This window comes from Hylaeus volcanicus, chromosome 3 (genome assembly GCF_026283585.1).
Source record: "Hylaeus volcanicus isolate JK05 chromosome 3, UHH_iyHylVolc1.0_haploid, whole genome shotgun sequence".
Taxonomy (NCBI): Eukaryota; Metazoa; Arthropoda; class Insecta; order Hymenoptera; family Colletidae; genus Hylaeus; species Hylaeus volcanicus.
This window is the reverse complement of record NC_071978.1, coordinates 2,489,035-2,513,671: the sequence shown is the minus strand read 5'-3', so window position 1 is coordinate 2,513,671 and position 24,637 is coordinate 2,489,035. Positions and strand designations below refer to the sequence as shown.

At 43.6% G+C, this 24,637-nt stretch overlaps 4 protein-coding genes across 4 annotated transcripts in view; 1 reads left to right on the top strand and 3 right to left on the bottom strand.

The window, feature by feature from the left end:
* Positions 1–4,140, bottom strand: part of LOC128873683 (disheveled-associated activator of morphogenesis 1) — a 60,933-nt gene extending 56,793 nt beyond the window's left edge. Inside the window, exon 1 of the mRNA XM_054117411.1 lies at positions 3,476–4,140. The gene's annotated coding sequence lies outside the window, so the exon portion shown is untranslated. The remainder of the gene's footprint in view (positions 1–3,475) is intronic.
* Positions 4,141–4,705: 565 nt separating this feature from the next.
* LOC128873478 (kinesin-like protein KIF6) lies at positions 4,706–10,230 on the top strand. Its single transcript, XM_054117084.1, has 13 exons — positions 4,706–4,771; positions 4,838–4,956; positions 5,030–5,104; positions 5,192–5,234; positions 5,576–5,680; positions 5,741–5,859; positions 6,946–7,062; positions 7,211–7,342; positions 7,718–7,852; positions 8,146–8,242; positions 8,379–8,534; positions 8,597–8,819; positions 8,893–10,230. Exons 1-13 carry the CDS (start codon positions 4,706–4,708, stop codon positions 10,206–10,208), a joined length of 2,703 nt encoding a protein of 900 aa, XP_053973059.1. The 3' UTR covers positions 10,209–10,230.
* On the bottom strand, positions 10,191–17,522 carry LOC128873789 (uncharacterized). Its single transcript, XM_054117635.1, has 16 exons — positions 17,252–17,522; positions 16,631–17,141; positions 16,270–16,556; positions 15,882–16,186; positions 15,085–15,780; positions 14,740–14,994; positions 14,361–14,676; positions 13,468–14,292; positions 12,820–13,335; positions 12,486–12,697; positions 12,277–12,415; positions 11,777–12,054; positions 11,335–11,700; positions 10,919–11,260; positions 10,679–10,832; positions 10,191–10,596 (listed from the first exon to the last, which is right to left on the bottom strand). Exons 1-16 carry the CDS (start codon positions 17,454–17,456, stop codon positions 10,400–10,402), a joined length of 5,604 nt encoding a protein of 1,867 aa, XP_053973610.1. The 5' UTR covers positions 17,457–17,522; the 3' UTR covers positions 10,191–10,399.
* A 280-nt stretch (positions 17,523–17,802) lies between these two features.
* LOC128873239 (uncharacterized) lies at positions 17,803–24,441 on the bottom strand. The gene is made up of 3 exons (XM_054116643.1): positions 24,088–24,441; positions 19,518–21,600; positions 17,803–18,676 (listed from the first exon to the last, which is right to left on the bottom strand). Exons 1-3 carry the CDS (start codon positions 24,088–24,090, stop codon positions 18,375–18,377), a joined length of 2,388 nt encoding a protein of 795 aa, XP_053972618.1. The 5' UTR covers positions 24,091–24,441; the 3' UTR covers positions 17,803–18,374.
* Positions 24,442–24,637: the final 196 nt, after the last annotated feature.

Here is a 24,637-nt window from a genome sequence, read left to right as displayed (position 1 = left end):
TAGATACTCGAAGACCTAACCCGAGTTCTGCGTGTGCCTGGTAACTTGTTGAGCAATGGAAATGTGAAAACCTTCAGGAGAATTTAACCTTTCCGCCGAACATGAATCGCTGATCCTGAATAGCTCGCTCTTTTTCGTGCGAAACGACCGAAGATTAATAACTATATTCGACGCACGAAATATCAAACCAGATTCCAGCCAACGTGCGTATTCACGTTTGAAAGATATCCCAGAAGAGGTACGCCGGACAACATAATCATTTTTACGAGCAACAATCCGATTAAGTCGTGTACCTCGCTGGTACGCAATTTAAAAGAAAGCAGTAAACGAATACGCTTGTTCGACAGAAAATACACAATGGAAGTCTCGTGTAACGCGTTAATGAAAATTGCTACTCGACTATAGCGTATCCCGTCGACGCCAATATCACACACGCTTAGCGATATCTCTCAATAAAAGTACAAACGCGATAGGGTTAATCGCGTGGTTCTATTAGTTTCCCAGCGATGAAAACGTAAATCACCACTCAAGCCGAAAGTTGTCGAAGAATAGAGAAAGCGTCGACAGGAATTTCCTTATCATATCCGGCTACTCGTCCCGAAAACTCCTCCTTGCATCGCGTCGCTCGAATCATTATCATTAACGCATACGAGGTGCTCCTGAAAGGTGCTGTCGTCTCTAAAATACTTGAATTAGGAGATTCTCACGAAAAAATGTTCTTTTCGAAACAAAATCTATTTAACCTAAAAATCTAACGAGAACGACGGAATGTTCATTGCGTTCGTGACTTCATCGATCAAGGAAATGAGTCAGTTTTTCACCGATTCACGGTGTCTAACTCGAACGATTTCTATCGAAATAGTTGCTCGCGGTCTCGGTCGATTCACGTGACTTTTGCTCCGTTCCTAATTACGCGTGACGAATTAAACGTAACGAGGTTTCCGCGAGCAGTGGTATAGCCTTCGCGGCGATTCGCGGTCGCATTAACCGGCTCTTAAAGAGGGATCTAGATCTGTCCGCATGCAACCTAGGAAATGTATAAAACACCTTCTGGGATTCCTCTCGTACGACGTCCAGAAACTCGAATGGGAAGCTCCTCGATCCGCGTACGCGATTACCAGGATTATACGTTCATTCGTTCGAGCTGATTGATGTAACGACTATAATCGTTGCTCGGATGTCGGCACTGGCCTCGCTAAGCGTCAGTTTAAATCACCCTACTCTCCCATCGGTCGGAGTTCTAAATTTACGACTTTCTCCGGTTAACCTGAACTCGAAGCACCGTTCCGATTTGTATTCGCGGCGATATCGAGATTCAAACGCGCGCGTACATCGCCCCGTTCATTTTTCTTGCGGATCAAATACTAATGATCAACCATAGGCACAAACTAGACGCAGTCATTCATGAATGACCTGCTTTGGCGGTACAGCACGATGGACAAAAAACATGTAAACCCATCCTTCCCTGTTAAACATTCTTTAATTAGAAATGCACCGACGATCACCTTTCGTTTAATCAATTATTAAATATAGCGTCGTAATAGGAAAACGATGTTATCGAGTTACAATATAATTAACAAGCGAGGAACTTTACAACGCAATAATATACGAATAAATCCCGCTGACCATAATCGTATGCGACATTACTTCGCGACATCAATGTCAATTCGTCTTCTTAAAGTCGCTGACACGAATTCCCTACTCTCTTCTTCGTATAACTTTTACAGTCACCCACGTCATCGACGTGTCATCTGCGAGATTCTTATTAACAAGCGTAAGTGTTCAAAAATATTGGACACTCGTAAAATAGAAGTCTTAAAGAATATTTGCATTTCATTTTTCCGAGCGAGTATAGAAACACACGCACGAATACGTTACAAACACTTTTGAAGCCATTAATACGTAATTTCGTTGACTAACGATATATTTTCCAAGACAATACTCATTGTCACACTTCTGAGAATGCCAAGGAGCGGTACATTGAGATAATGCACGTGTCTCTATATTTGACGATCATCGTGGAGAGCAAGTGGTCTTAACGACCCTGATCCTGAAACTTCAAGATGCCTAATTGTTTCGCAACGACTGGACTGGAACATTTGTTGCAGCTACGAACCGAGAGACCGTCAGTCTTCGTTACGTAATTCCAGTTATTCGGTTGCCAGTATATTAGCTGCATGGAATCGCGATCCCCTCTACTGGTAATGTCCAGACGTTTGACCTCTCAAATTCCGCGTACCTCTGCTGTTCATCGAATCCCCGGTTGATCTTTGCTCGATCGCGATCCGGGACTGTCGAGAATATGTTAATGTCTCTGATTTACACGGAGCAATAAGACGGGATGACTCGAACATCTCTTACTCTATACTGTATACTCCCCGATTACCTAATCGCGTTTATTGCAGAGAGAACACGAGCCAGATTTATTACCACCTTAATTGAGCAATTGAATCATGAGGTATGCAAGATTGTGCGAAACTCTCATCTGACAGGAGTAATCTTAGCACGAACCGCGAACAATCTCCTCGTAGGGTGTGTAACGATTGTATTGATCGACGGAGCTTTAGATAAACCAACGAATATCTGCCTATACGGAGACGGCGTTGTAATAATCAGCAAGGTTTATCAGACGTTGGGTAAATGTAATATAATAATAAAGGTTTCTAATTTACACGATTGAGATAACGAAGAAATTGTGGTACTTTCATAATTAGTTCGTGGTTTTGAAATATTAGTTACGGATACTGACAGAGAAAAGACTCATCGATAAAGTTTATGGTGTCATTAGACGTTTGAATAGTCTATTGGAGTCAATTGTGAATAAATAAACTAGCGAGTAATTGACGACTATTCGAACGATTAATAATGGTGCGTTTAAAGCAGGATCTGCTGTATCATGCTAATGAGCTCAATTAACAGATCTGGGACAAAATGTGCGATACAGTTCCTCGCTTATTACGCAAAAAGAGTTTGCTTTGATATACTAAGGACCTCTAAACGGATGCGAAGGACTCTAAGAGGCAAGTGACCCAGATTGCTCCCGATGCCTGAGGGGTTCTACTCTCAAATTTCATGCACAACAAATATTTAGCGTAATAACAAACTACTGTAACATGATCAACCTCCTGTTTGCTATTGTTCGACCTGGATGTCATAGAACTCGTGTGGAAATCTATCGTTAATATATATTACAACACTACTCCAGCTTGTTTGAGTTAGTAGACACTACTCCCACCCCTAAGATGCACAAATACTCATGTACAATCATGCCCATCAAACGGACCAGCGTCGAACGTGTTCTTCCATTAACCACCGAGCTAGAATGTCATCCAAAGTACACCTACTTAATGGGAATACAAACATTTTCAATATGGCAGCCACGCGAATCGCGTCGGGGCACTCTCCTTCCGATATTCCCTACAAGCTTACTCTACATCGAGATCTAAAGCATTCCCGTAAAACGCCAGAAGCTTACCGAGTCTCCCGTAGTCCGCGATCCCGAAACGTCAGGATCCGCTGGCCGCGTCGGGACGCGGCGATCAATAGAAGACCAAAAGGCACATGTCCCGGCAGCTTCTCACGCGGCGGTGGCCTCAACGTTGGCGGGCATGTCGTCTACCAAACGCCAGACGCCTCCAGCGGGAACTGTTGCTTCGACGTGCCAACCTTCAACTGCAGGGGTTGCACTTGTCACCCTACGAAGTCGAGAGTCAACTCCAAGGGTTGGTCCGATCACCCAACGACGTCTTCTTCGAGTCTTGCGAGATCTTTCCAGATTGTTGAGATTACTGGCAGTGGCGTTGATAGGACGACGTTGATCGACCTTAGGGGTTGAGAACACGCGGTGATCGATTCAAAAGTTCACCGATTCACTGGTCAGGGTTGAAAGGCTCCATGATGATCGCCACCAGCGACGACGAACGATCAAACCGACGACGAGTGACGAGCATCGATTGGAGTTGGAGGGAAACCTGCGAAGCCTGGTGAGCCTGAAGGGCTCTGCGTGATTTCGTCGACGCTAGCGTGCGACGACGACGACGGCGTCGGGGTGACGTCGAGAACCGCGGCGGTGGCACGAGTAACAACGCGAAAGCCGAGAAAAGTCGGGACACTGGCCTACCATCGGGTAGACCGACGACCCGGTGCGGCTCTCCCAACGCGGCGACGCACTGCGCCGACGTCGCGACGACGACGTCGTCGCCTAGGCGACCGCGACCTCTCGCACTCCGCCGTCTCCTCTTCCTCCTCTCGCGGAGGGTGGATCGATCAATCGAAGCGAGCGCAGCGCTGCGCGAGATATCGAGATGTCCACGGGGAGGATGAGGACCGTTCTCCCTTTCTATTGTTCCTCCTTTTGTCCTCCTAGAGTCCTAGCGCTTGTTCGACGATTCTAAGAAGCTTTTCCTGTAACAATGGAAAGTTTTTCAGAACATTATAGAAACTAAGCCAGCATGAAAATTATTAAAGGCGAACCACTGGGTTCTCTTTTAAACGACGAAACTGTCTGAAAAATATCATAAATTAATAAAGACAAAATAAATAAACATGTCATGTCACCCAGACCAACAGTCCCGTTCATCGATAGACCGCGTTTCACTCGCCGCAGTAACGGCGATAATCGATTGGCTGTTATCGATTAAACGCGGAAGCGTTCTCCATACATCGAACGGAAAGGTTATACGAACGGAAAGGTTATACGAACGAAATGGTGAAGAATGCGATCAAGGTTTACGCCAGATTATTGCCTGAAAAGAATCGGAAAAATGCAGTGGTACGACCTCTGTTTTATAATACACAATGCTAAGAACAGTCTCGCATTTTCAACGTTTAATCAAAGGAATACCAAGTGTATCACCGTCCCAAGAAAAATGTCGAGGAGGACGTCTTGTTTCTTGCTTCTCCTACGCAAAAGTCGAAGGACTGTCCCGACAATCGCGCGGAGTCCTGGAATTTCTCGTGAATTTCTATTGAAACATGCAACTCGCAAGTATTTTCACGCCACGATTTACGAGACACTCGAAACTTTCAGTTTCTTCCGAATATTCGAGGAATCCACGACGCAGGAGGACGTGTTCGACAACGTCGCGCGACCGGTAGTGGAAAGGTAAAAGGAACCGTATCGTTCGTTAATTGATACGAACCACGACTACTCTCTGATCGTTCTTTTATAGTTCAGCTTCGTTCATTGCAGTGCCCTAGATGGTTACAACGGCACCATTTTCGCCTATGGACAGGTAAGCAAGATCAATCGATACGCTGGGCATCGATGACAAACTGGGTTAGGGAGCCATGGAGACGTCTACCCCTTCTGGAACGTAGAAATCATACAGTAGAGTCAACAGCCTCTGTATTTTATTGTTTGTATCGGCCAATCACCATGATTACACATTGTTTCCTCTCGGGCCGTACAATACCTAGTTTCCTTTCACACACACCACTGATCCTCAGTCCCTAACTACACCCACGCCTCCAACTAAGCTCCAAACAACCCCAGAACCTGTATCTTCGCTCAATCTTGCCACAAAGCCTAGACGGAAGCGATTCTCGAGTGGCACTGAAACTGTGAATTCCGCAGACGGCCAGCGGGAAAACGTACTCGATAATCGGCAACCAGAGGAACCACGCTGACCGTGGCATCATACCTAGGAGCATGCAATACTTGTTCGACGTTATTCAAAAGGTTGGATTGCGCGACGCGGTACCAGCAGAGATCTCTATACGGCCTTAAATCTCCGCGCAGAGACCGGAAAACGTGTACACCGTCGAGGTGGCTTTTATGGAGATTTACAACGAGAACGGCTACGACCTGTTGGATCGAAGGCAACGAGAGTTCGCGGTTACGAGATTGGAAGATTTACCGTAAGTTCTCGTGACGTAAATGGCGGCCCCTCTAGTCGCGCGGACGCGGATACCCGAGGATTTCGTAAAAACCAGACCCCCCTCACCTCCCCGTTTAAGGGAAACTCCTGTTTGGGAGCCGATCAGCCGTGATTCCGATCAGTTTCAAATATGGAGCAACAGCGAGCGTAAGGTGCAACCTCGTCACCTTTATTCCTTCCTCGTTTCTCGCGGCGTTCCCTCTAACATCGGACAGTGATTACTTCGTTATTGCCTCGAGTGATTACTTTTCTAATTATCGCTCGCTATCGAGGAATTCGAATGGTCAAATTATGCAAGAACCAAGAAAATCACGGACGAGGTAATCGATGTCTGAAATGAGTTATTATATTTTTTTGTTCAACCGGTTGTTCTACCATTATTTTCTAAATTTACTATGCCGTAATTGAATATATGCAACTAAAATCAAGAGAATCTGCATTTCAACTACCTCGCACAGTGGTATCGTTTATCAACCACGTTTTGCTCGTGCAAATTTTAGACATCTATTATTCAACGATGACTATTTCCATCTAATACCAAGATACGGATACTTGAATCGTAGGAATGTATCGTAAGGATAAGCAAAATTGTTTATGCATGACGGGGACAAGTTTGAAAGTGAAAACGGTGTTTGCATAGAGCATGCGATGCTGGAGATAGATAGCCCAATAATCGACGTTCCACCGGGACAAATACCGCATCGATTGACAATAAAATACCGTATCTACTATTTTATCATCTTATCCACTCGTTCGTTCCATTACCTAACGCTGGCCGAAACTATTCGATAAATACCAGCAGTCGCCACGTTTGGTAGAGAGTATTTTTCCTGGCGAAAAGTCAATTAATCAACAATTTCCCAGTTACCGGTGACAGCGGAAGTTCGATCGATCAACCACTCGTAAGCAATACGTTTTACGTAATGAGCTAACTTTCCGATCGCACCTGTTACATGCGACTCCCAGGCGATCGATGCTTTTCCTCGATCCGCCGTTTTAGTTCCTTCGATTGAATAAAAGACAAAAAAAAAAAAAAAAACGCTAACGATCTAACCGCACGTTTCAGGCGAGTCACCATGCAGGAAGACGAGAACGGGAAGCTGCACTTGAGGAATCTGACCTTCCACAGTGTCGCAAGCTTGGAGGATGCGTACGAACTGCTGCTGATAGGCGACCACTATCGGTGAGATAATTTGAATATCGTTGGCGTTGCTGTAGCTAAAGAAAATAATATATACTGTGCAATGTATAGTGGTACGAGAAACTTGTGAATTGATTTTTTTGTGATCGAGATTTGAGACCAGTTTCTATTTCGAGGTGCGTATTTGCAGAATTACCACCGAAACACCGATGAACCCCCAGTCATCGAGATCGCACTGCATCTTTACCATCGTGGTCTCGAAGAAGGAGTTCGGTGCTGAGCAGTACACGCGAGCGAAAGTGCACCTGGTGGATCTAGCGGGGTTAGTATATTCTCGACCGTCTCGTATCGACCGAGGATACAAAGACAGCAGGCTCGACTGGGCACCTAATCAAGGATAGGCCGCTGTAGAGATCGCTCTAACGTCTAGCCTTCGTCAGGCGTCCGATCCCAACTGTTTACACTGATTAAATTAAACGTATGGTTGAGATATAAGAAGTTCTTCTAACGGACATTCGTGCAAAGTTTCGTCGAAACGATGCTCCCCTGTCGGTCAGAATATTAATTTGTTGACAAACATACACCAGCATCCCGCATTCATCGAGCATGCTCGTTGTCGTTGCATCACACGTCGACCCACTTTCGCGATGACAAATTTTCTAACGGTACACGATTCTTCAACGTGCGATTTCCATAGGTCCGAACGCGTCTACAAGTGCTCGATAAGCGGCGTCACTCTGAACGAGGCGAAGCACATTAACCTGAGCCTACATTACTTGGAGCAAGTCATAGTGTGTCTGGGTCAGGACAGCGCGGGTCACATACCCTACAGGTGCTGAATCGACTGGTCGACGGGTCTATCACAGATCATTCAGATCTCACAAATGATCTATTCAAATTTATCCTCTTTGCCTTCGGATATGTAAGGCCGAATCCGGATTTATTGCTATCTGGAGTACGAGACCGAATCCGCGTGTATTTTTCTTTTCAGCTAACGAACGTACAGAATTTCGTGATTTTCTTATTAGAAAGCGGAACGCGATAAGAGACAAAAATATCCAATCATTAGTCGACCGTGAAGCTGTCGCTTCTCGTCTTTTTATCAAATGTTTTGCACTCCTGCAGGAATTCATGCTTGACGTCGATCTTGAGGGACAGTCTGGGAGGAAACTGCATGACCACCATGCTGGCTACTGTCAGCGTTGGATCTTCCAATATAGATGTACGAAAGATGTTCGATAAAGGACAACGTAGAGAAATCATATCTGTTTTAATAGTTCCTCCCCTTAGACTATTGTTCTTTTCATTGTAGAGTTTCCAGGCTGTCTATCTAATCGTATTCATTTCACGATCACCAGGAGACAGTGTCCACCTGCAAATTCGCGCAAAGGGTCGCCTTGATAAGAAACGACGTGAAGCTGATCCTGGAAACAAGCATGCAAAGCGAGAACGCCTTGCTGAAACTGGAGAACGAGAGGCTCAAGCAACAAATTGAAGCCATCACAGAGCAGACTGTAAATTTTATCGTACCTACAATTTAACGCGAACTTTCAAAATCGTTTATTGATTTGCGCAGAGTTCCCAGGAACTCACCGCGGATGATAAACGAAAGCTGGACCGTCAGATCAGGAACTTCTTAGAATCAAACGTAACAATTAGCTGGGATTATAATCCTAAGAAGACGGAGTATTGCTTCGAAAGCTTCAGAAGGATTTTCGAGTTGAGCAGGGATCCAAACAGTTGCTTAAAGAAACTGGAGCACTACAAGGACATGGTCATTCAAAGGGACAAGGAAATTTGTATCCTACCTGTTATACTTCACTTTTTCGATGACTCTTCTATTCGTATTATAGCTTCCTGAACTGTTAATAGCATTATTAATCGATCTGCTGAAGAAGAAAAAGGGGGAACAGCACAGGAAAGAAGATCACTGTAATAGATTTAATAATGTTTTCTTTCGCTATTGTTGTTTACTTAATTACTGTTCCATTAACTTTTTAGCGAAGCCAACTAGGGACGATCCTTGTTTAAAACCTGTAAAAGAGCCGAGATCTCAAAATGAAGACTTCGATGAAATTAAATTAAATATACAGAGCAACGCAAGCGGGGAACCATGTAATATCAAATGTCAAATGCCCCAGCTGTCAATTGAAACAACGAGAACTATGTTAGATGCAAGCCTTCCAAAGAGTATAACGAGGATCGATGAAACTATTGTGGATAACATATTACCTACTGTTTTCGATACTGAAAAAGAAATTTCAGTATTAAATCGCGTTCCTTTAAAAAAACTGAGGCGAAAACCCAAACATTCAAAGAACGTGGATCAGGTGGATCAATGTCAGAGGAGAGCTGATCAAAACAGAGCCAATTGTGAAGAAAGTGAAAATACTAGCCACGTCAGTGTCATGTCTTTCGACCGATTCTCAACAAATAGATCAACCATGCCAGAGTTGTTGCCTTGCAACATTATCAATTTAACTCTGAATGATCCAGCTGAGAATAAAATGATCGAGGACATAAACGATAAATCTCGAGAGATAAGTCAACAGTACCTGCGTAGAACTGACAAGAAACAATTGAAGTGCGATGACCTTCAACTCTACGCCAAAAAAAATGTCAGCGCTAGGGAGAAGATTCGGACGAATGTCAAAATTGATACAGACAGTAACAATCCTAACGTTCAGTCTGATTCTTCAGCCACATTTTATCAGCGACTTCTACACTTCAATGTCCCCGACACTCATATGAAGTCATCGAGCAAAGAATTATTTAGAAATGAATCCACGAGTTTGATAAACGAGTCTCGGGAGCAGAAATTTAAAGCAGACTCTGACGTACGGAATTTAAAAATTTTAGAGAAGGGACACGACTACATGGAGGGTGACTCGAGGGAAATTAGTAACGTCCATTTGGCAAAAGGCAATGATTATCAATTCAAAGACGACCTGGAGAGTAATAGAAATAAAAGGACTGGAAGGAGGACGAGTTTTACAACTGACTATCCAGACCAATCCTGTATTTCCAGTAGAGGATTGGAAATTGGAAACAAAGACTCGAGTGAAAAAGTAGGTTATGATAAAAGTAATGAAGATTTTGAGAACGCACTTCCTTTAACTGGTGACCCAGAAATCGACGAAGAGATCATTGCCTTTTACACGGCGAAACGATCGGGTGGCACTTATTAGAGAATCCTTCTCTACAGTATTAATAACGAAATATTAACAGTAGTTACATGCAAGCATACAGTGTTAGTTCACAAATTAGTTTTAAGATTTCATGTATAATCAAATATAATAAATAATTAAATAAATAACTTATAGAAAACACGTTTCGAATTTCGATAATATTTTTAATGTCCATCATCTTTTAATAAATTTTAACGTCCCGAACACGTTAACGTTCCCATATCTAACTTTTCACCATACATCTTCGCTTCCAAAATTGTTAGTCGATTAGCATGAATCGTGGCGAGGCAGTATCGTTTTGCCAAATTAGGATGCTTTCTAACTTTGAAACTGATTAGTTTATCGATGTTTATTCTTATGCTGTATCTATATACAAAGCCTTGGATCCCTGAATAAAAAAAAAACGACAATATTTTATTACATTTTATCGTTGATAATAAACTTTTCAAACTCTGAAAAAATTGTAGTACCATTGTATTCGTAAATTCGAAGGTCCTTTCCATTTTCGACGAAGACTAGCAACGTCTCGATCAACCCTTGGAAATTGAGAATCGAGAACGATGTTGGTCTGTGAGCTTTTATCGTTTGCAAGATCTTAGTTTGTGGCCCGCCATTGTTGCAAATCTACAGAGTGTATCGGGGTAAAATTAATCTTTCGATAGAAGAAGAGTTGGATAGTTATATCGAGGATTTCTCTTGAGTTAACTCACGAATATCCGATCCTTGCTAACTTCCTCGTTAAAGTATAGAAACATCTGCTTCTCGAATACCCCTGCCCTAAATTTCAGATTCTCAGAATTCTTAGAACGTTCCCAAACCCTCGAACCGTTCAAAAAATCCACGTTGTATTTATAAGCGTGTCTACTATTCAACAGTACTTGATTATTCTGCAAAATGGCTTTCAGGTCATCTGGGAGTGTCGACAGAGTTTTTTCCAATTCTTTGTTCACTCGTTCTTGGAATTGTTTCTCATCGTTATCCCTTGTCAACATTAGAAAAGCGTCCTGTCCTACGCTCCTGTTATTTATCCTCTTTCCAAGGCTTAAAACGTGCTGAAAAAATACAAACAATACGAGAATAAAGGTACGAAATAATTTTTAATCTCGACCAGAACATAAAAGCTTACTGTGAACTCGTCGTTCTCGAGTTTCCACAGATTCACGGAACTTCTCCCACAGGAATTGTTTCCTGATGTGATAAAATACACAGCCCGTTTATGATTGAACGTACTCCATTGATCGACCACTCCAAAATCGGTCACGTTCACGACCAGCTCGAATTGCGTTCCAGTGAACAAGTACATATGCATCTCACAGGTGTCGTAGCTTATCATCAAATAGTCCAAATCGTGCAATTCGAAGTAGTGAAGACTAACGATCCTGCTGCCGAACTCGATGATCTGCATGTAGTCGAACGAGCTGAACTTGTAAACCTGATTCTCAGCGTAGTGCTTCAGATGACTCAGGTCCTCGCAAACGCTGTTCAAGTTCTCCTAATTAAAAATAAGAAATTGATCCCCATTTGCTCAGTGCATGCTCAGAATAATCCTCACTTATTAGATCGCGTACATTCGTTTCCGACATCAGACCGTCCATTCCCAAATGACTCTTGGCCAAAGAGTGTGACAGCTGAACGAGATTGGTGCCGTTCAAATAATCGCTTCCTGAAGCTCCCTTTTTAAAGTGAACGTTACCAACCACGGTCCACTTGCCAGAGATGATTTGCTGAAAGAAGTTGTTGGTGGTGACAGCCACTGCTTCCCATCGATTAAGATCTATGCCGTTTAAGTAACCCAAGACTCGGAAACCTTGATTGATAACGACTGGTTTCTCGAATACGAAGTTTCCTGAAAGGTGGACGCCTTGTGAAGTAAACGATAAAATAGACTTCACTTTGCTAAACAGGTTTTACATGTTTCGCGATGTCTTCTCTTTTTCCCGTTTGAAAATTTTAGTACTTGGAACTTTCGCTGTGTATACAGAGATGCAACTTGTCTTTAAGACGCTCTATAATATTTCTATATCGCGAATTTTGTTTATTTTTCAGCTGTCTATAATAGTTATCTTACCAGTTAGGTTGCTCTTGGAATTCAAAGAGATGATCCTCGTTGGATCAATGCCATTGAGAAGATGCGCGTTGAAATTACGACGCGTGTGAACGTGTCCATGGAAATTGATGTGTCCCGTTATGCTCTGGTTTCCTAATACCTGAAAAAGACATAAGTGCTATTCCCTGGTTCGCCAAGTTTCACCAAACACCTCCGTTCTGACTGTATACCATGAGAGTGTTCTCTCGGAATGTTTTCCAGTCCTCTTCGTTAACTTTTCCTAAAACTTTGATGTTCTCGACGGTGACGTTGCGACATTTAAGAACCTCTACTGGTATCGTTTGATCGGTTTTCAGCGGTATCAACAGTCTCATGTCCAGGTCGTTGAACTTCGAGACTTCGATATCCGATTGGAAATTCACGTTGGCGAATGTGATGGTATCTGAAAGTTTCTACCGTTACTTAGAGATAATTTCTCCTTCATTGGTTCGTACAGAAATTTCTAGAGATGTTTAATATCATTTAAAAATAAACAAACCTGAAGTCTGAAGACAATTACATTACCTTTGATGTAAGTAGGCCTGTTCAAGTACAGAACATCGAGTTTCAACTCATTTATGTCGACTCCCATGATGGATTTCGGATCGAAGTCTGTCTTAACTGTGAGTTCCTTCTCTATTTTCATTCCATCCTTGAAAACAATTTTCGATCGAATGGAGAAGGGCTTGTCAACGAAGACAGCCTTCTTCCAAAATTTCTTCAGATCTATATCGTTCAATTTATCCTGTACGATGAACGAGTCGTTGAATGTGACAAGGTTTTCGAATACTTTCGTCCCAGAAATCGTGACGTTGTCCTCGTTCGTGAACACCACTGTCTTCAGGAAGCTGTCCAAGTCTATTCCCTGAATTAATTCATTCGCGAAGAGGTTCTCTATGGTTAGATTTGGCGAGAAACGAACTTCTCCGTGAATTTCGAAGGTATTATTCCCTAGAGACTTGAATCTGCCCATCAGATCTCGGAACGGTACGCTACCGATATTTCCAGTTGTTTTGAACTCCTTGAGAACCGTCACTGACCCTTGAAGTTTAAGAACAAAGTTAAATCATCGTTTTATGAATCAATTCCATCGGCAATATTTATAATAAGTCTGAGCTTTATATTCTACAAAAAATAAGCCTTGATTCCGCATCTTAAAAACATCTCAAGTACCATTTACAACGACAGGACCCGTGAGCACCTGATCCTTAAAAGGATCGAGTAGATTCTCCACAGGATGCTCGTTTATCGAATTCATTTCGAGCTGATAGCAATTAACCGTATTGAATATCTTGAGTCCAGTGACCTCAATGTTCCTATCGGTTTTTAGCACCGTGTCAGAAACGCGTTCCAGAAAATCGAATCCATTCGCCGATCCAAAAATGGTCAAGTTCTGGATGGAGAGGTTTTCCTTGAAGATCATCGTTCCCATTTCATCCGGATTGTACAAATCTTGCAGGACTTGTCCGTTGATGGACTTCGCGTCGATCTTCCCTGTGACTCGAAGAGTCTCCAGAGTCACATTTCCATTGGAAAGATCTGTCAGAAGCTTATTCAGACGGTCCATCAACAGATTGATTTCATCCAAAGACATTCCATTGATGAATTTCACATCCAATCGGTCAGTTTCCAGATTGTCAACGGTGTACTCATTTATAATATTCGAAGTATCCAAGTGATCGATGAATTTTTTGAAATCGACACCGTTTACGAGTCTAGGAATGATCTCCTCGGCTACCAACGTTTCCGTCGTCAAGTTTTCCAAAGGAATATTCTGGAACGTTTCGTTCAATTTTCGAGCAAACTCCTCTTGCGAGACGTTAGCGTTTAAGCTGTCAAAAGACAATCCATCCAAGGTGATTGGAGACTTGAACACTATAATCTTTTCCAAACAGTTGGTGGACGAGTTTGAGTTCTCTCTGAAAAATGCCTCCAGCTTCCTCGTGGCTCCAAACGTCACGTTTCCAAAAGTGACGTCTGCTAATATTTTGATTAAATCTGAAAATTGATCGTTAGGTATAGATTCAACTCTGCTTGTTCTTGCGTTTAAAAAATCGCATCGTTACTTGGCAGTTCCTGATCCGTGTCCAAAGTGACGAATTCGTTCATAAAATGTCCGTTGATGATACCAGACGTAATGGTAACGTTGGATGTCATACAAACATCCCTCAGAAACGTTTTGGTTCCCGTGATCATGACATTCTCTTCCGTTTTTAATAACAAATCCTCGAAATTCAAAGGTCGTTTGTTCACGAACAACTTATCAAACGTGACATTTCCCAAAACTGTTATATCCGTGAAAATGATGTCTGCCTCAACATCGGAGGTTTCGTTCAACAGTTTTATCTTTTTCTTGGCTAACCCCTCGATTTCACCATCGATCTGCAATTTTCCATAATTCCAAGCGTGTCTACCGAAATTCTGTTAAAAATTTCAAATACTTACGCGGCAGGAACCTTCGACTGTCAACTTTTCAAAAGTGATTTCCTCGGTCAGAACGTTCTCCTTGTTTAAAATGATGAAATCCTCGAAGTCAATGCCGTTTAGGGTTTTCACGATTTCCAAACGTCCGACGACTAAGGTATCAAACGATTTCGAGCCTGTTACGTTCACGTTAGCCATATAGTTGTGCAAGATGTAGTCGAACGGATACCGAAGATCGTTTAGGAAATCTAAGTATGTATCATCGGCGATCAGCGCCTGAAATTATTGCATGAATCAATTTTTTACAGAAAGGACGATACGTCTGTCTGTGCCAGAGGGCCATATAATATATAATAATGGTATTACCCCTTCGATGACGGTGTCACCAGGAATCACTGCGGGTTTGTCTTTCCACACGATGCTCCTCATTAACGTTTCCCAGTTAACGTTATTAATCGACTCGACGAAAAGGTGTTCCTTGACTTCCATTCGATTTATCCTCGAGAAATTCACCTCGCTATAATCTTTTCTCAAATTGCCAAAGCGAATGTTCTTCACCGGGACACCATTCAGTGCGTAAATGGTCAAATTTTGAGCTTCAATGAACGAGAACGTCATCTTGTCTTCGATCACATTACCTTTACCAGATGGAAAATCATTCAGAACATCGACGTCGTTAATTATTTGCACAGACAGATCCTCGACGTTCAAGTTGCCAGTGACGTCGATATTTCCAAATACTTCAACATCGGAGTCGAAGTGCAACTGCGTTGAGTTGGAGTCCAAGGCGTCCATTAAACTCTCATCGATTTCATCGAGCTTCCTTTCCAAATCTTGCAATATTTTCGCGTAACTGTCCACGTCGAAGCTCAATTCTTCTCCGGTCAGGTTGGTGGATCCAAGGGTCACCGAACTGTAGATCACATCGTCGGTTATGGTCGCGTTCGTCACGTTCGCTTCGCGGATTTTCCAAAATCCTGTGACTATGGGATTCTTCAAGTAACTCTGGTCGAGGCGCTCCTCTGTCTCGTCCAAAATCCTCTCTTGACGGTTCAGCGTGTCCTACAAATTTTTTCAAAAGTTAATAGTCCTGCTTATCGAGCTACTTTTTATTCAGATCGAGCGTTCATGGTTTAACGCGTTTTAAAGGGCGAAGAACTCACGTTCAGCAAGGTCTGGAGGGTCAACAGCCTCTCCGTGGTATGCTGAATCGGGTGTTTCAGATTCCGCAGATCGATATGGAACTTCACGAACCGATTACCCTGAACGAATCCAAATTTGGGAATGACAGTAACCGTGGACAGGTCGAATTTGTCGAGGATATTGCTGGGCAACTGTATTCTTTTAAAGCTTGTTCCTTGCCAGCCTGAAGCGATCACAGAGTAGTTTCGCAGCTGGATCAGTAATAACGATTCGTCCCTGTACGTGTTCAATCTGATGTTTTTCACCCAAGAAATATCTGAAACATCTGCAAAGAAGAGATGGTACATCAAATTCGAGCTTTCGTCGAGTTAAAGACAAAATTTGAACATCCTGAAAGCGAATGTTTACCAAAGCTCGAGTCAGACTCCGTGTTATACTGAAATTCACCCTCGATGAGGTGAAACAGGCCAGCTTCCGGTCCTGATATCGCTAGAAATTGAAGATTACCACTCTCGAAGCAAACAAAGTTCTTCAGATCGAGCGATTTAATCACTTGGAGGATATTACCCACTACAGGGTCTCTGTACTCGTACAAGAAGACATCGTTGACACCCTGAAGAGCGAAGAGGAGGCCTTCGTACGCTGGGCACACTCGAATATCGAACACTCTTGGCACGGGTATCCTCTGACAGAGCCTAAATTAAAACTAAAATCAATCGACACGTAAATTTGATAAAGGATCAAACTTTCAAATGAAATTCTTAATTACCACAGGTGGAAGACACTGGTGGAAAAGTCGATGCTGAAACCGTACACGTCGATATGCGAATATTGCTTCCCAAAACGCATTTCGTTCTCGTCTAGTATTAGCAGTTTGTTTAAATTTCCCTGTTGGACGAACTCCATGTCCTTCACGTGCTTCTGCACGGGCCATGACCAGAAAATATTGGAGAACTTTCCATCGACAAGTCTGTACCATTGTAGCGACGTCCCAGTGTCCGACGCCACGCACAAAACGACCACCACGTCAATTTCCGGGTTAGCTATTAATGAAAAACTGCTCAGACCGATCACTTTGAACGCTAGTATGAGACCTCCGATGTTCAAAATTGCCGGTTCGTCGGTCAAAGCGCCGTTTGAGTCGAGTTGGTGGAGCCAGAGGATCGATCTTTCGGTACGGGCCAAGTAACCGGTGTCGTTTACCTCCAAGAATTGCCAATTCGTCCCCGTTTCTGGAAGATTCGTGTATTCGTGGACGGAAATGTCGGTCACGACTAACTCTGAAATCGAAAATCAAAAAAAGAATCTTTATCGAGTACGACAACGCCCTTCACGATATTCAATATGTATCTGGAATTTTACGTAGACTATATTGGACGTTGATAATCACCTTCTCTATTCCCAGCTCCAGTGTTGAATTCGTAGTCCATCCAAATTGGCGAAACATCCTTCGAATTACGTGGGCTCCTCAACGATTTGCCACCCACGAGTTGGTCTAATTTCTTTTCAGCTTCATCGAGATCCCAGCACTTTGTAACGCTCGCGAAAATGAGGAAGAACAAGAAAATTGTGGAACTACCAACCGACGAAGACATCTCAGCATCGCGACGAAACCGTGCCTGTGATACTCGAGCGTCGCATGCAAAATATTTTGATACTGACATTGAATAGTAAGATTCCGAATAACGGTTCTCAAACTGATCGTAATCATTTATGTTTCCACCGGTTTAGAGACATCGATCGAACCTGGAACGCTGTATTTCTCAAGTATATTCCGAAAAATTGAAAAATGCTCTAATGAAAATGTTTCCATAAGTTCATACGCAATCCGCGGACTTTCTTTCCCGGATGATATATCAATCGATCGACTTTTCCGCTTCATACGTACGTGCTAATTATATACTTTCACACGTATGTAGGTCAGACAATGTTAATTCGCCGTTTCCTTTACAGAAAACGTTTTATTCGTTCAACATATTATACAAAACAATTACAAACAACAAGTATAAATAACTGTATAGTATAAATTATTGCAGGCACCACGCGACGCAGTAATTAGCTCCGACGACGTTTCGTCGATGAATCGTCGACCTAAATGCTTTTTAAACGCGCTCGAGCTGTCCAGGAAACATACCTGGATCGTGTATATCTGTCTGCGATCTGTCACGCAAGCCTTAGTAATATACAAAGTGAATCTTTTCAGTGGACGGTAAAGGTTAGAGTCAACTCAAATTTCAATTTTTCCACTTAAATAATCCCCTCCTAATTATAATATTAAAACAAAGTCCATCGATACCTTGATTCCCATTAATCGAATGCAGAGTTCAAATATCTCTTACGACTACCGATTAAAATAAATTACAGCATCGAGGTTGGCTATAAATAAAAATAATTATAATTCCAACGAGTCGTCATTATTGTCATAAGAAATCGTTGCCTCCATTTCCAGCTCCCAGACTCCGCGAATACTGTGACACCTAATACAACCCTATCGCTCTACAGCTCCTTAACTTCTAAGGTACAGTCACTGATAGGAATCTACTTCTGTCCCCAACTTTCGGCTGGAACCTCAAGTTGATCTTCTCCTTGTCTTCCTCGCCGACCTCGAGGAAACTGTTCCAGTCCACCAAGAAGTACAGACCGCTCTTCCTTCTCGGAGGCAACTCGGGGTCGGGTTCGCGGGTCGTTCCACCGAAAGATTCCTCCAACGCTGCCAAATTCGAGGTACTCGAGGAAACTTCAGGAGCAGACGTCGTCAAGGCCGATTTCGGCTGATCGGAGCCAGCCTTCCCAGAATCTGTCGCTTCTGTGGATTCTGTTGGCAAGTTTCATCACGAACCCCATTTTGAATCTCATTCTAACCCTTCGAGAATTCGTAAACATTGACAGGACGATTTCGGAATTATTTCAAGAGACGAACACGCCCAATTCACCCTCCATTTACAAGAAAAAAAAGAAAGGATTAGTTAGGGAAGAGATCGAACTTGAAACGAGACACGTCTGTACAAAAGGTGAACGAACGCATGCATTCGAATATCAAATGACAATTCCAGTGAGGTAACGTTGGGAATAGACATGAATATTATACAATGAAACAGGAGTACACCGACGAGTAACAGTTTCGCTAATGTAAACATGACGCGTTAATTACTTTCACTCGGGTGTTAGTTACGGGTAGAAACTCTGAGGAGAACCTTGAATGGTGGCGTTATTCTCACGATTAGCGATGGATACGAACAAGGGGTTAGAGAAAGTGAGAGACCACGGTGTCGACGTCGATCTAAGCTTTTCGTTAATGCTTTCCCAGCGATGATCCTCGGTATGGAAAAACTGACAGTTTCCTTTCGCGTGAAAGTGAAATTCAACATGGAAGAGAAACCGAGAGCAAAACATGGAAGAAGAGTCCGAGTTAATAGCAGAGAGAGCATCTTTCAATTGAATCATGGACACACACAGCCGCGGGAAATGAAAAATGCAAGGACTCGTGGTTGAACTCTTTGACGTCACGTATTAGTAAAAAATAATTCAACCAGGTCCTCGTCTGATCCTGTTATACGTGTTGGTTAGCATGCTTCGAAGTCTCGTTAGTCCTCGAATGATCCTTCGCACCCAGAATTCCGAGCCGCCCAAAACGTATATCAAAAATTTCTTAATACCAGTCGCGGCCATCGAGGTCAACGTGGTGTCCCCTTCGGCAGCGGCAGTGGTCGTCTCCGTGATCGTTTCAGTGGTCGTCTCAGTGGTCGTCTCAGTGGTCGTCTTAGTGGTCGTCTCCGGCTCCTGTTGCCTCTTTATCTCGTTCCTGACGTCGTCGTTGTACGTTCTAAGGATCTCCTCCAGCTTCAGAGGATCTGGCCCGTCCTTCAGGACTTTTGCCGACTCCAGCAACTCCTTGGCGGCCTTCCTGACCTTCTGAATGTCAGCCTTGCCCTCCTGAACCTGCCTCACCGTGTCTAGGAGCTCGTTGATCTTGCTCCTCTGTTCCTTGTCGTCCACGTCTACTTCGTGAGGCTTGAACACGTGGAACTTGGACGTATCCGTGGATTCCATGTCTTCGAGAGTCTTCGGCGTAGTCCTCGCTGCTTTACGAGTGGTAGAGATGAGACCCATGTTCTCCAGAACGCCTCTCATGTTCCCTGGCACGGCTTCGATCAACGACGGAGCCTCCGTCGTCGGATTCATCGACTTCTGCTTCCTGGTGTCGCTGATCCCTAACCCAAACTTAGCCAAGAACTCCTTCATGTCCTTGTCCTTCACGCTGGACGTGGGCAGAGGCTTGAAGTTCGTGTAGGAGTTCAGGTTGATGGTCGTTCTCTGCGTGGTCGTCGTGGAACGATCCAGATTCGACGTCTGGAGACCGAACCTCTGAAACAACAGCTGCACCTCAGGCGTGAGGTTGTCCACGCCTTTCTTGATCTCAGATTCGGGACTCTCGAAGGTGTTCTGCTTGGTGATGGACGCTGAATCAGTTCCGACAGAGGTCAACCCTGAAACCGTGGCGCGAAGCACGCTGTTCGTGTCTGGAATCTGAAACTTGCTCTCATGGATGTCCTTGTTCTTCTTGTACACGTCCTCCACGTTGCTGCTGTTGTCTGGCTTGAGACCTATCGACGCCAACAGGTCCATCACCTCTGGTCTCATAGGCATCGAGGTCGTGGTCGTTGCTGCGCGGAATCCTCCAGAGTTTATCGAGTAAGTTGAACTGTACTTTACCTTTGGGGATGTCTCCGTCGACATGGGCGTTACGTACAAGGCAGGTCGTTGCGTGCTCATGATCAAGGCTTCCGCGATCTTCGAGTCTTTATCTGGCATCCCTGACTTCTCAGACGAGGACGCGGTCAGACGATCGTCGGGTTCCGCGTTAACGGTTGGTAGAAACGGCACCTTGTCGAACTTGGAAGGCATAGTCGGTGTCAGAGCGACGCTGGGAGGTGCGTTGTAACGCCACTGATTGGACGACAGCACGTTTTGGCTGGTCTTGTGCTTCTCCAAGTCGATGGCGATCTCCTTGGAAACCGCCTTCGTGGTAGGCTGGTCGGTAACGCTGGTGCTGTAGACGATCTCCAATTCCAACTTCTCGTTCCCGTTATTCTTGTAAACAGGATGCCTGGTCGTCGTCGTTTCCTCGGTCGTCTGCGCGTTCTTCTGGAGGTTCTCCAGGTTGAATGTGAACCTGACTGGCGAAGAGTCCAGTTTCAGCGTCTCCTTTAAAGGCACCTTCGTGCGCACCTCCGAGTAAGTCTCCCGGTGGTTCTTGTACTTGCTCTTCGTGGAGTGAGGATCCCTTGGAGTTGTCTTGTAGGACACCAAGTTCTCGTCAGTCGATGGTATAGAAGCGTCATCGTTGTTTATATTAGCCTCGACTTTATCGTTCCCTGATTTTAGGAAATCGGTGATCATCTGAGTCATCGGAGGCTTCGTGTATAGATCGTTCAAGCTCCCTGACGATTCGTCGGCGTTGTAGGGAAGGACGACCATGAGTGCCCTCTGGTACAACTTCCTGGCCTTCTCTAGCTTCTCCTTGTCCATGAAGGACTTCAAATCCTGCGCGGTGATGTTCTGGAGGATCCTGACTATCTCGTGCCTCGTCAGACGGGGCAGGCTGGGATCCACGCGAAGCTGTCGCTCGACTTCCTCGATCGTACGGTTGATCGAGCTCTCGATCTCGAACTTGGACGGAAGATCATTGTCCCGGCAGTGACCTAGGCCGAGGACCAACAGCAGGCAGAAAACCGCAAGCTGTACAGACAATCGTTGCGTCAATTAAGTTTCTACCGTTAAGGCTGCGGTAAAGGACGAGTTTTAGATGTCTTCGACGACTGAGGAACTCGATAATCACAAGTAGCACTTTGATAAATATAGAAATAAATATAGAAATTTTACTGACCCCCTTGAATCTGAGATAACCTATTGGAAAGCGCTATAAATTTTGAAATAACACGCGCATGCTGACACATAACGGATGTCAAACGCTTTACAGCCTAAGATCATCTTCTAAATGACTGTACACATCTGTCCTAGATTCGCTCAAGTTTGCGTCATTCGTTCTTCACCTATCGCCTTTCAGTAAAAAATGAAATCGTTTCTAAAACATCTTTCGCAATTTGTTTTTTTCGTAAGAATACACACGATTCTTTCACTGTAGAGAAAAAACGTCTCGGATGAACGATCATTGGAAGGATGAATCGATTTAGGACAGAACATCGACACGGCCTTTGCGTAAGATGCGCAGCTTTATGCAGGCAGGCGTTTATATCTCTTCGAGCATTTATAAATGCTCCCAATCGACTCCTGGTCTCTTTCATATTCATGAAGCGGTATCTCGAAATATCCTTGACCGATCAAGAAAGCCCAGATTCTTCGTTATTATGTATTTATTTCATGTCCCTTTTACTCTCGAGCAACGTGGAGGGGACGTGCCTGTGTGGTATTTGCATTTAATCGGCAGAATTTTTAGGAAAGTTATGTCACTGGTCAAGATTTCGTATCGTGTGAATTGATGGCACTAGTGGCCTCTAAAAATCTATTGGAACGTTTACTAGAAAGTAATAGGTCCGATTTAAATTTACTGTAACAAAATTTATACTCGTCTCAGCGTTTAAAATTTATTGCGCACTCTCAGTCGAGCAAACCTCGTAATTATTGTTAGTATCGCTATCCTGAAAACGCATTTTATGAGCGAAAGGACAGATTTCTCTCGCGAACATCGCTCAGGGCCGTTCTTTATTACTTCTTCCAACGATCAAATCTGAATTGAAAGTTTCGGCTTTAATCGCAGTGTAGTTGCACATTCTCATCGAAGAATTTTTATATAGAAACACATGGATGGATGGTAGATGGATTCAATCGTACGATGCGATAACTGAGAGATTTCCTGTCGTTTCACCGACGTGAAATAATTATTGAAGGAAATTACTGCAATCGAGGCTGCATTTTGTAACACATGTTCTACGACGTATTTTATCTATTCGAACCCCTCCCACTTCGATTGAAAGTTGTATTTAACGTAATCATAGTCTTGGGAAGGTATATTAGAACACTTTCGACTGTGATTGCAGTTCGATTCCTTGACGTTTGTAATAATAGTGAAATAAAAATAAAATAACATCGTTCGTTACATGCGAGGAAATGTGTATTTCCTTCACTGTATTTTATAATAATAAATCATTGTAAATAGTTCATTTTTATAATTGCCATCGCTGATTAAGACAACACTCTTTCAATTTACGTTAATAGACCAATTAAGACTGATACTCCTACCAATGCAACATTGCATTCTTCCTCTTTCTATTTTCTCTTCGCTTTCAGGCTGATTCGAGGGGACTTTCTACTCAATTCTACTCAAATTTATGCTCCTGTTTAGCGAAATAGCCACTATTTTCCGGCTGGCTTGTAACGAGAACCATGAAAAGCCATGACAGTGGTTCCTCGATGCTTTGTCTTCGTCGATAAAGTTTTATTAGGAGAAAACAGGAATAAAGCTTTCGTCCGCTAGTCGTGATTTCGTAGCGTTCCGCGTAAGGAGGAAACTATTGCACGTAATCGTCATAGTAAACGACGTCCACGAAATTGGTCACGGTAAACGATCCACGATAACGATCCTCGAAAACGAAAGTCACTTTCGTCTTCGACGTGACCTTTTTCATGGTCGCTGTAAGACCCGGCGAATCTACAATCTTAATTGAAATTCTAATTGCGTCAATCGACGAATTTTGATAAAAATGAAAATTAGCATTAGCATTACAAGCAAGCTACGTTCTCCTTCTTCCATAATCAAAGAATTGAAAAATGACCGTAAGTTCGAAGCAAACCCCTATAAATTTGTGTCTCGAAGCACATTCAACAACTTATCTCGATCCCTCTTAGTCTTCGTTTCAAACTTGCTCGGGAGCATCTACCAGCTCACAGAACCAAATCCTCGGAAAGGGCTAGATCGGCCCACCTAGATCACCAACGACTTTTCTTTCCATCCAGCACACGTAACAATGAAGACAAGCGCGTTTCGTGGCAGGTTATTCACCAGCGACAAGAAGCAACTTTCTCATTTCCTCGCGATACGAATTCACTAGGTAATTCCTGTCACACATGTCCACGCGCGAAAATCGACTGGCGAGTTTAATCGATCCCTTCGGGAATCGGTTCAGCGGTCACGGCTTCGGTTTTCGAGACCAACGAAGAAACGAAACCCATAACTTTGACATCGGTGGAGTCACTTGGAGAACTTACCATTACGGCAACCGATCGTCTGCGAACACAGTTGACTACTGACTGAACGACGGGGGCCTACTTTCGAACTCTCTCTCTATCTCACCCGCTTGTTTCGCCGCGACTGTCCTCGTGCACGTTGCTCGGTTCATCTGCTCGGTCCTGCGGGTGCAGGTGAACGCGTCACGTGTCCTTTCTCCCTCTGCTCGTCGACGTCGTCGACCAGCATCCGAGGATGATGCGAGCACGCTTTCATCCCGCCGCCGATACGAAATGGAAAGGCGATTTTTCAAGTTCAAGGAGAAAGAAAGTCGCATGCGACCGTGGAAACCGGTCCTACGCGAGACATCACCATCGTTTCCAACCGATTATCGCGCTTATTTTCCTTCGTTCAGGAAATGCCAACGATTATAACGTTCTCTCGGCAATATAAATAAATTGCAAGGATTTATTTGTGATGATTCGGGAGGGAACACGCTCAAGTTTGTCGAGAAATAATTCTCCTTTTTCGAACACTAGATGGTGCCATTTAACAATATAAATACCGACAATGAATTTTGTATATATTAGA

Excerpts from the sequence above, each read along its gene's own strand:
- LOC128873789 (XM_054117635.1), bottom strand. The coding sequence starts at position 17,456 with ATGTCTTCGTCGGTTGGTAGTTCCACAATTTTCTTGTTCTTCCTCATT. Across the intron at positions 14,995-15,084 it reads GTGACACCGTCATCGAAGGG|GCGCTGATCGCCGATGATAC; the intron begins GTAATACCATTA and ends CAATAATTTCAG. Across the intron at positions 12,416-12,485 it reads TCCGAGAGAACACTCTCATG|GTATTAGGAAACCAGAGCAT; the intron begins GTATACAGTCAG and ends TGTCTTTTTCAG.
- LOC128873239 (XM_054116643.1), bottom strand. Across the intron at positions 18,677-19,517 it reads GACCTCGATGGCCGCGACTG|AATCCACAGAAGCGACAGAT; the intron begins GTATTAAGAAAT and ends ACTTGCCAACAG.
- LOC128873478 (XM_054117084.1), top strand. The coding sequence starts at position 4,706 with ATGGTGAAGAATGCGATCAAGGTTTACGCCAGATTATTGCCTGAAAAG. Across the intron at positions 5,105-5,191 it reads GCGCGACCGGTAGTGGAAAG|TGCCCTAGATGGTTACAACG; the intron begins GTAAAAGGAACC and ends CGTTCATTGCAG. Across the intron at positions 7,853-8,145 it reads GCGGGTCACATACCCTACAG|GAATTCATGCTTGACGTCGA; the intron begins GTGCTGAATCGA and ends GCACTCCTGCAG.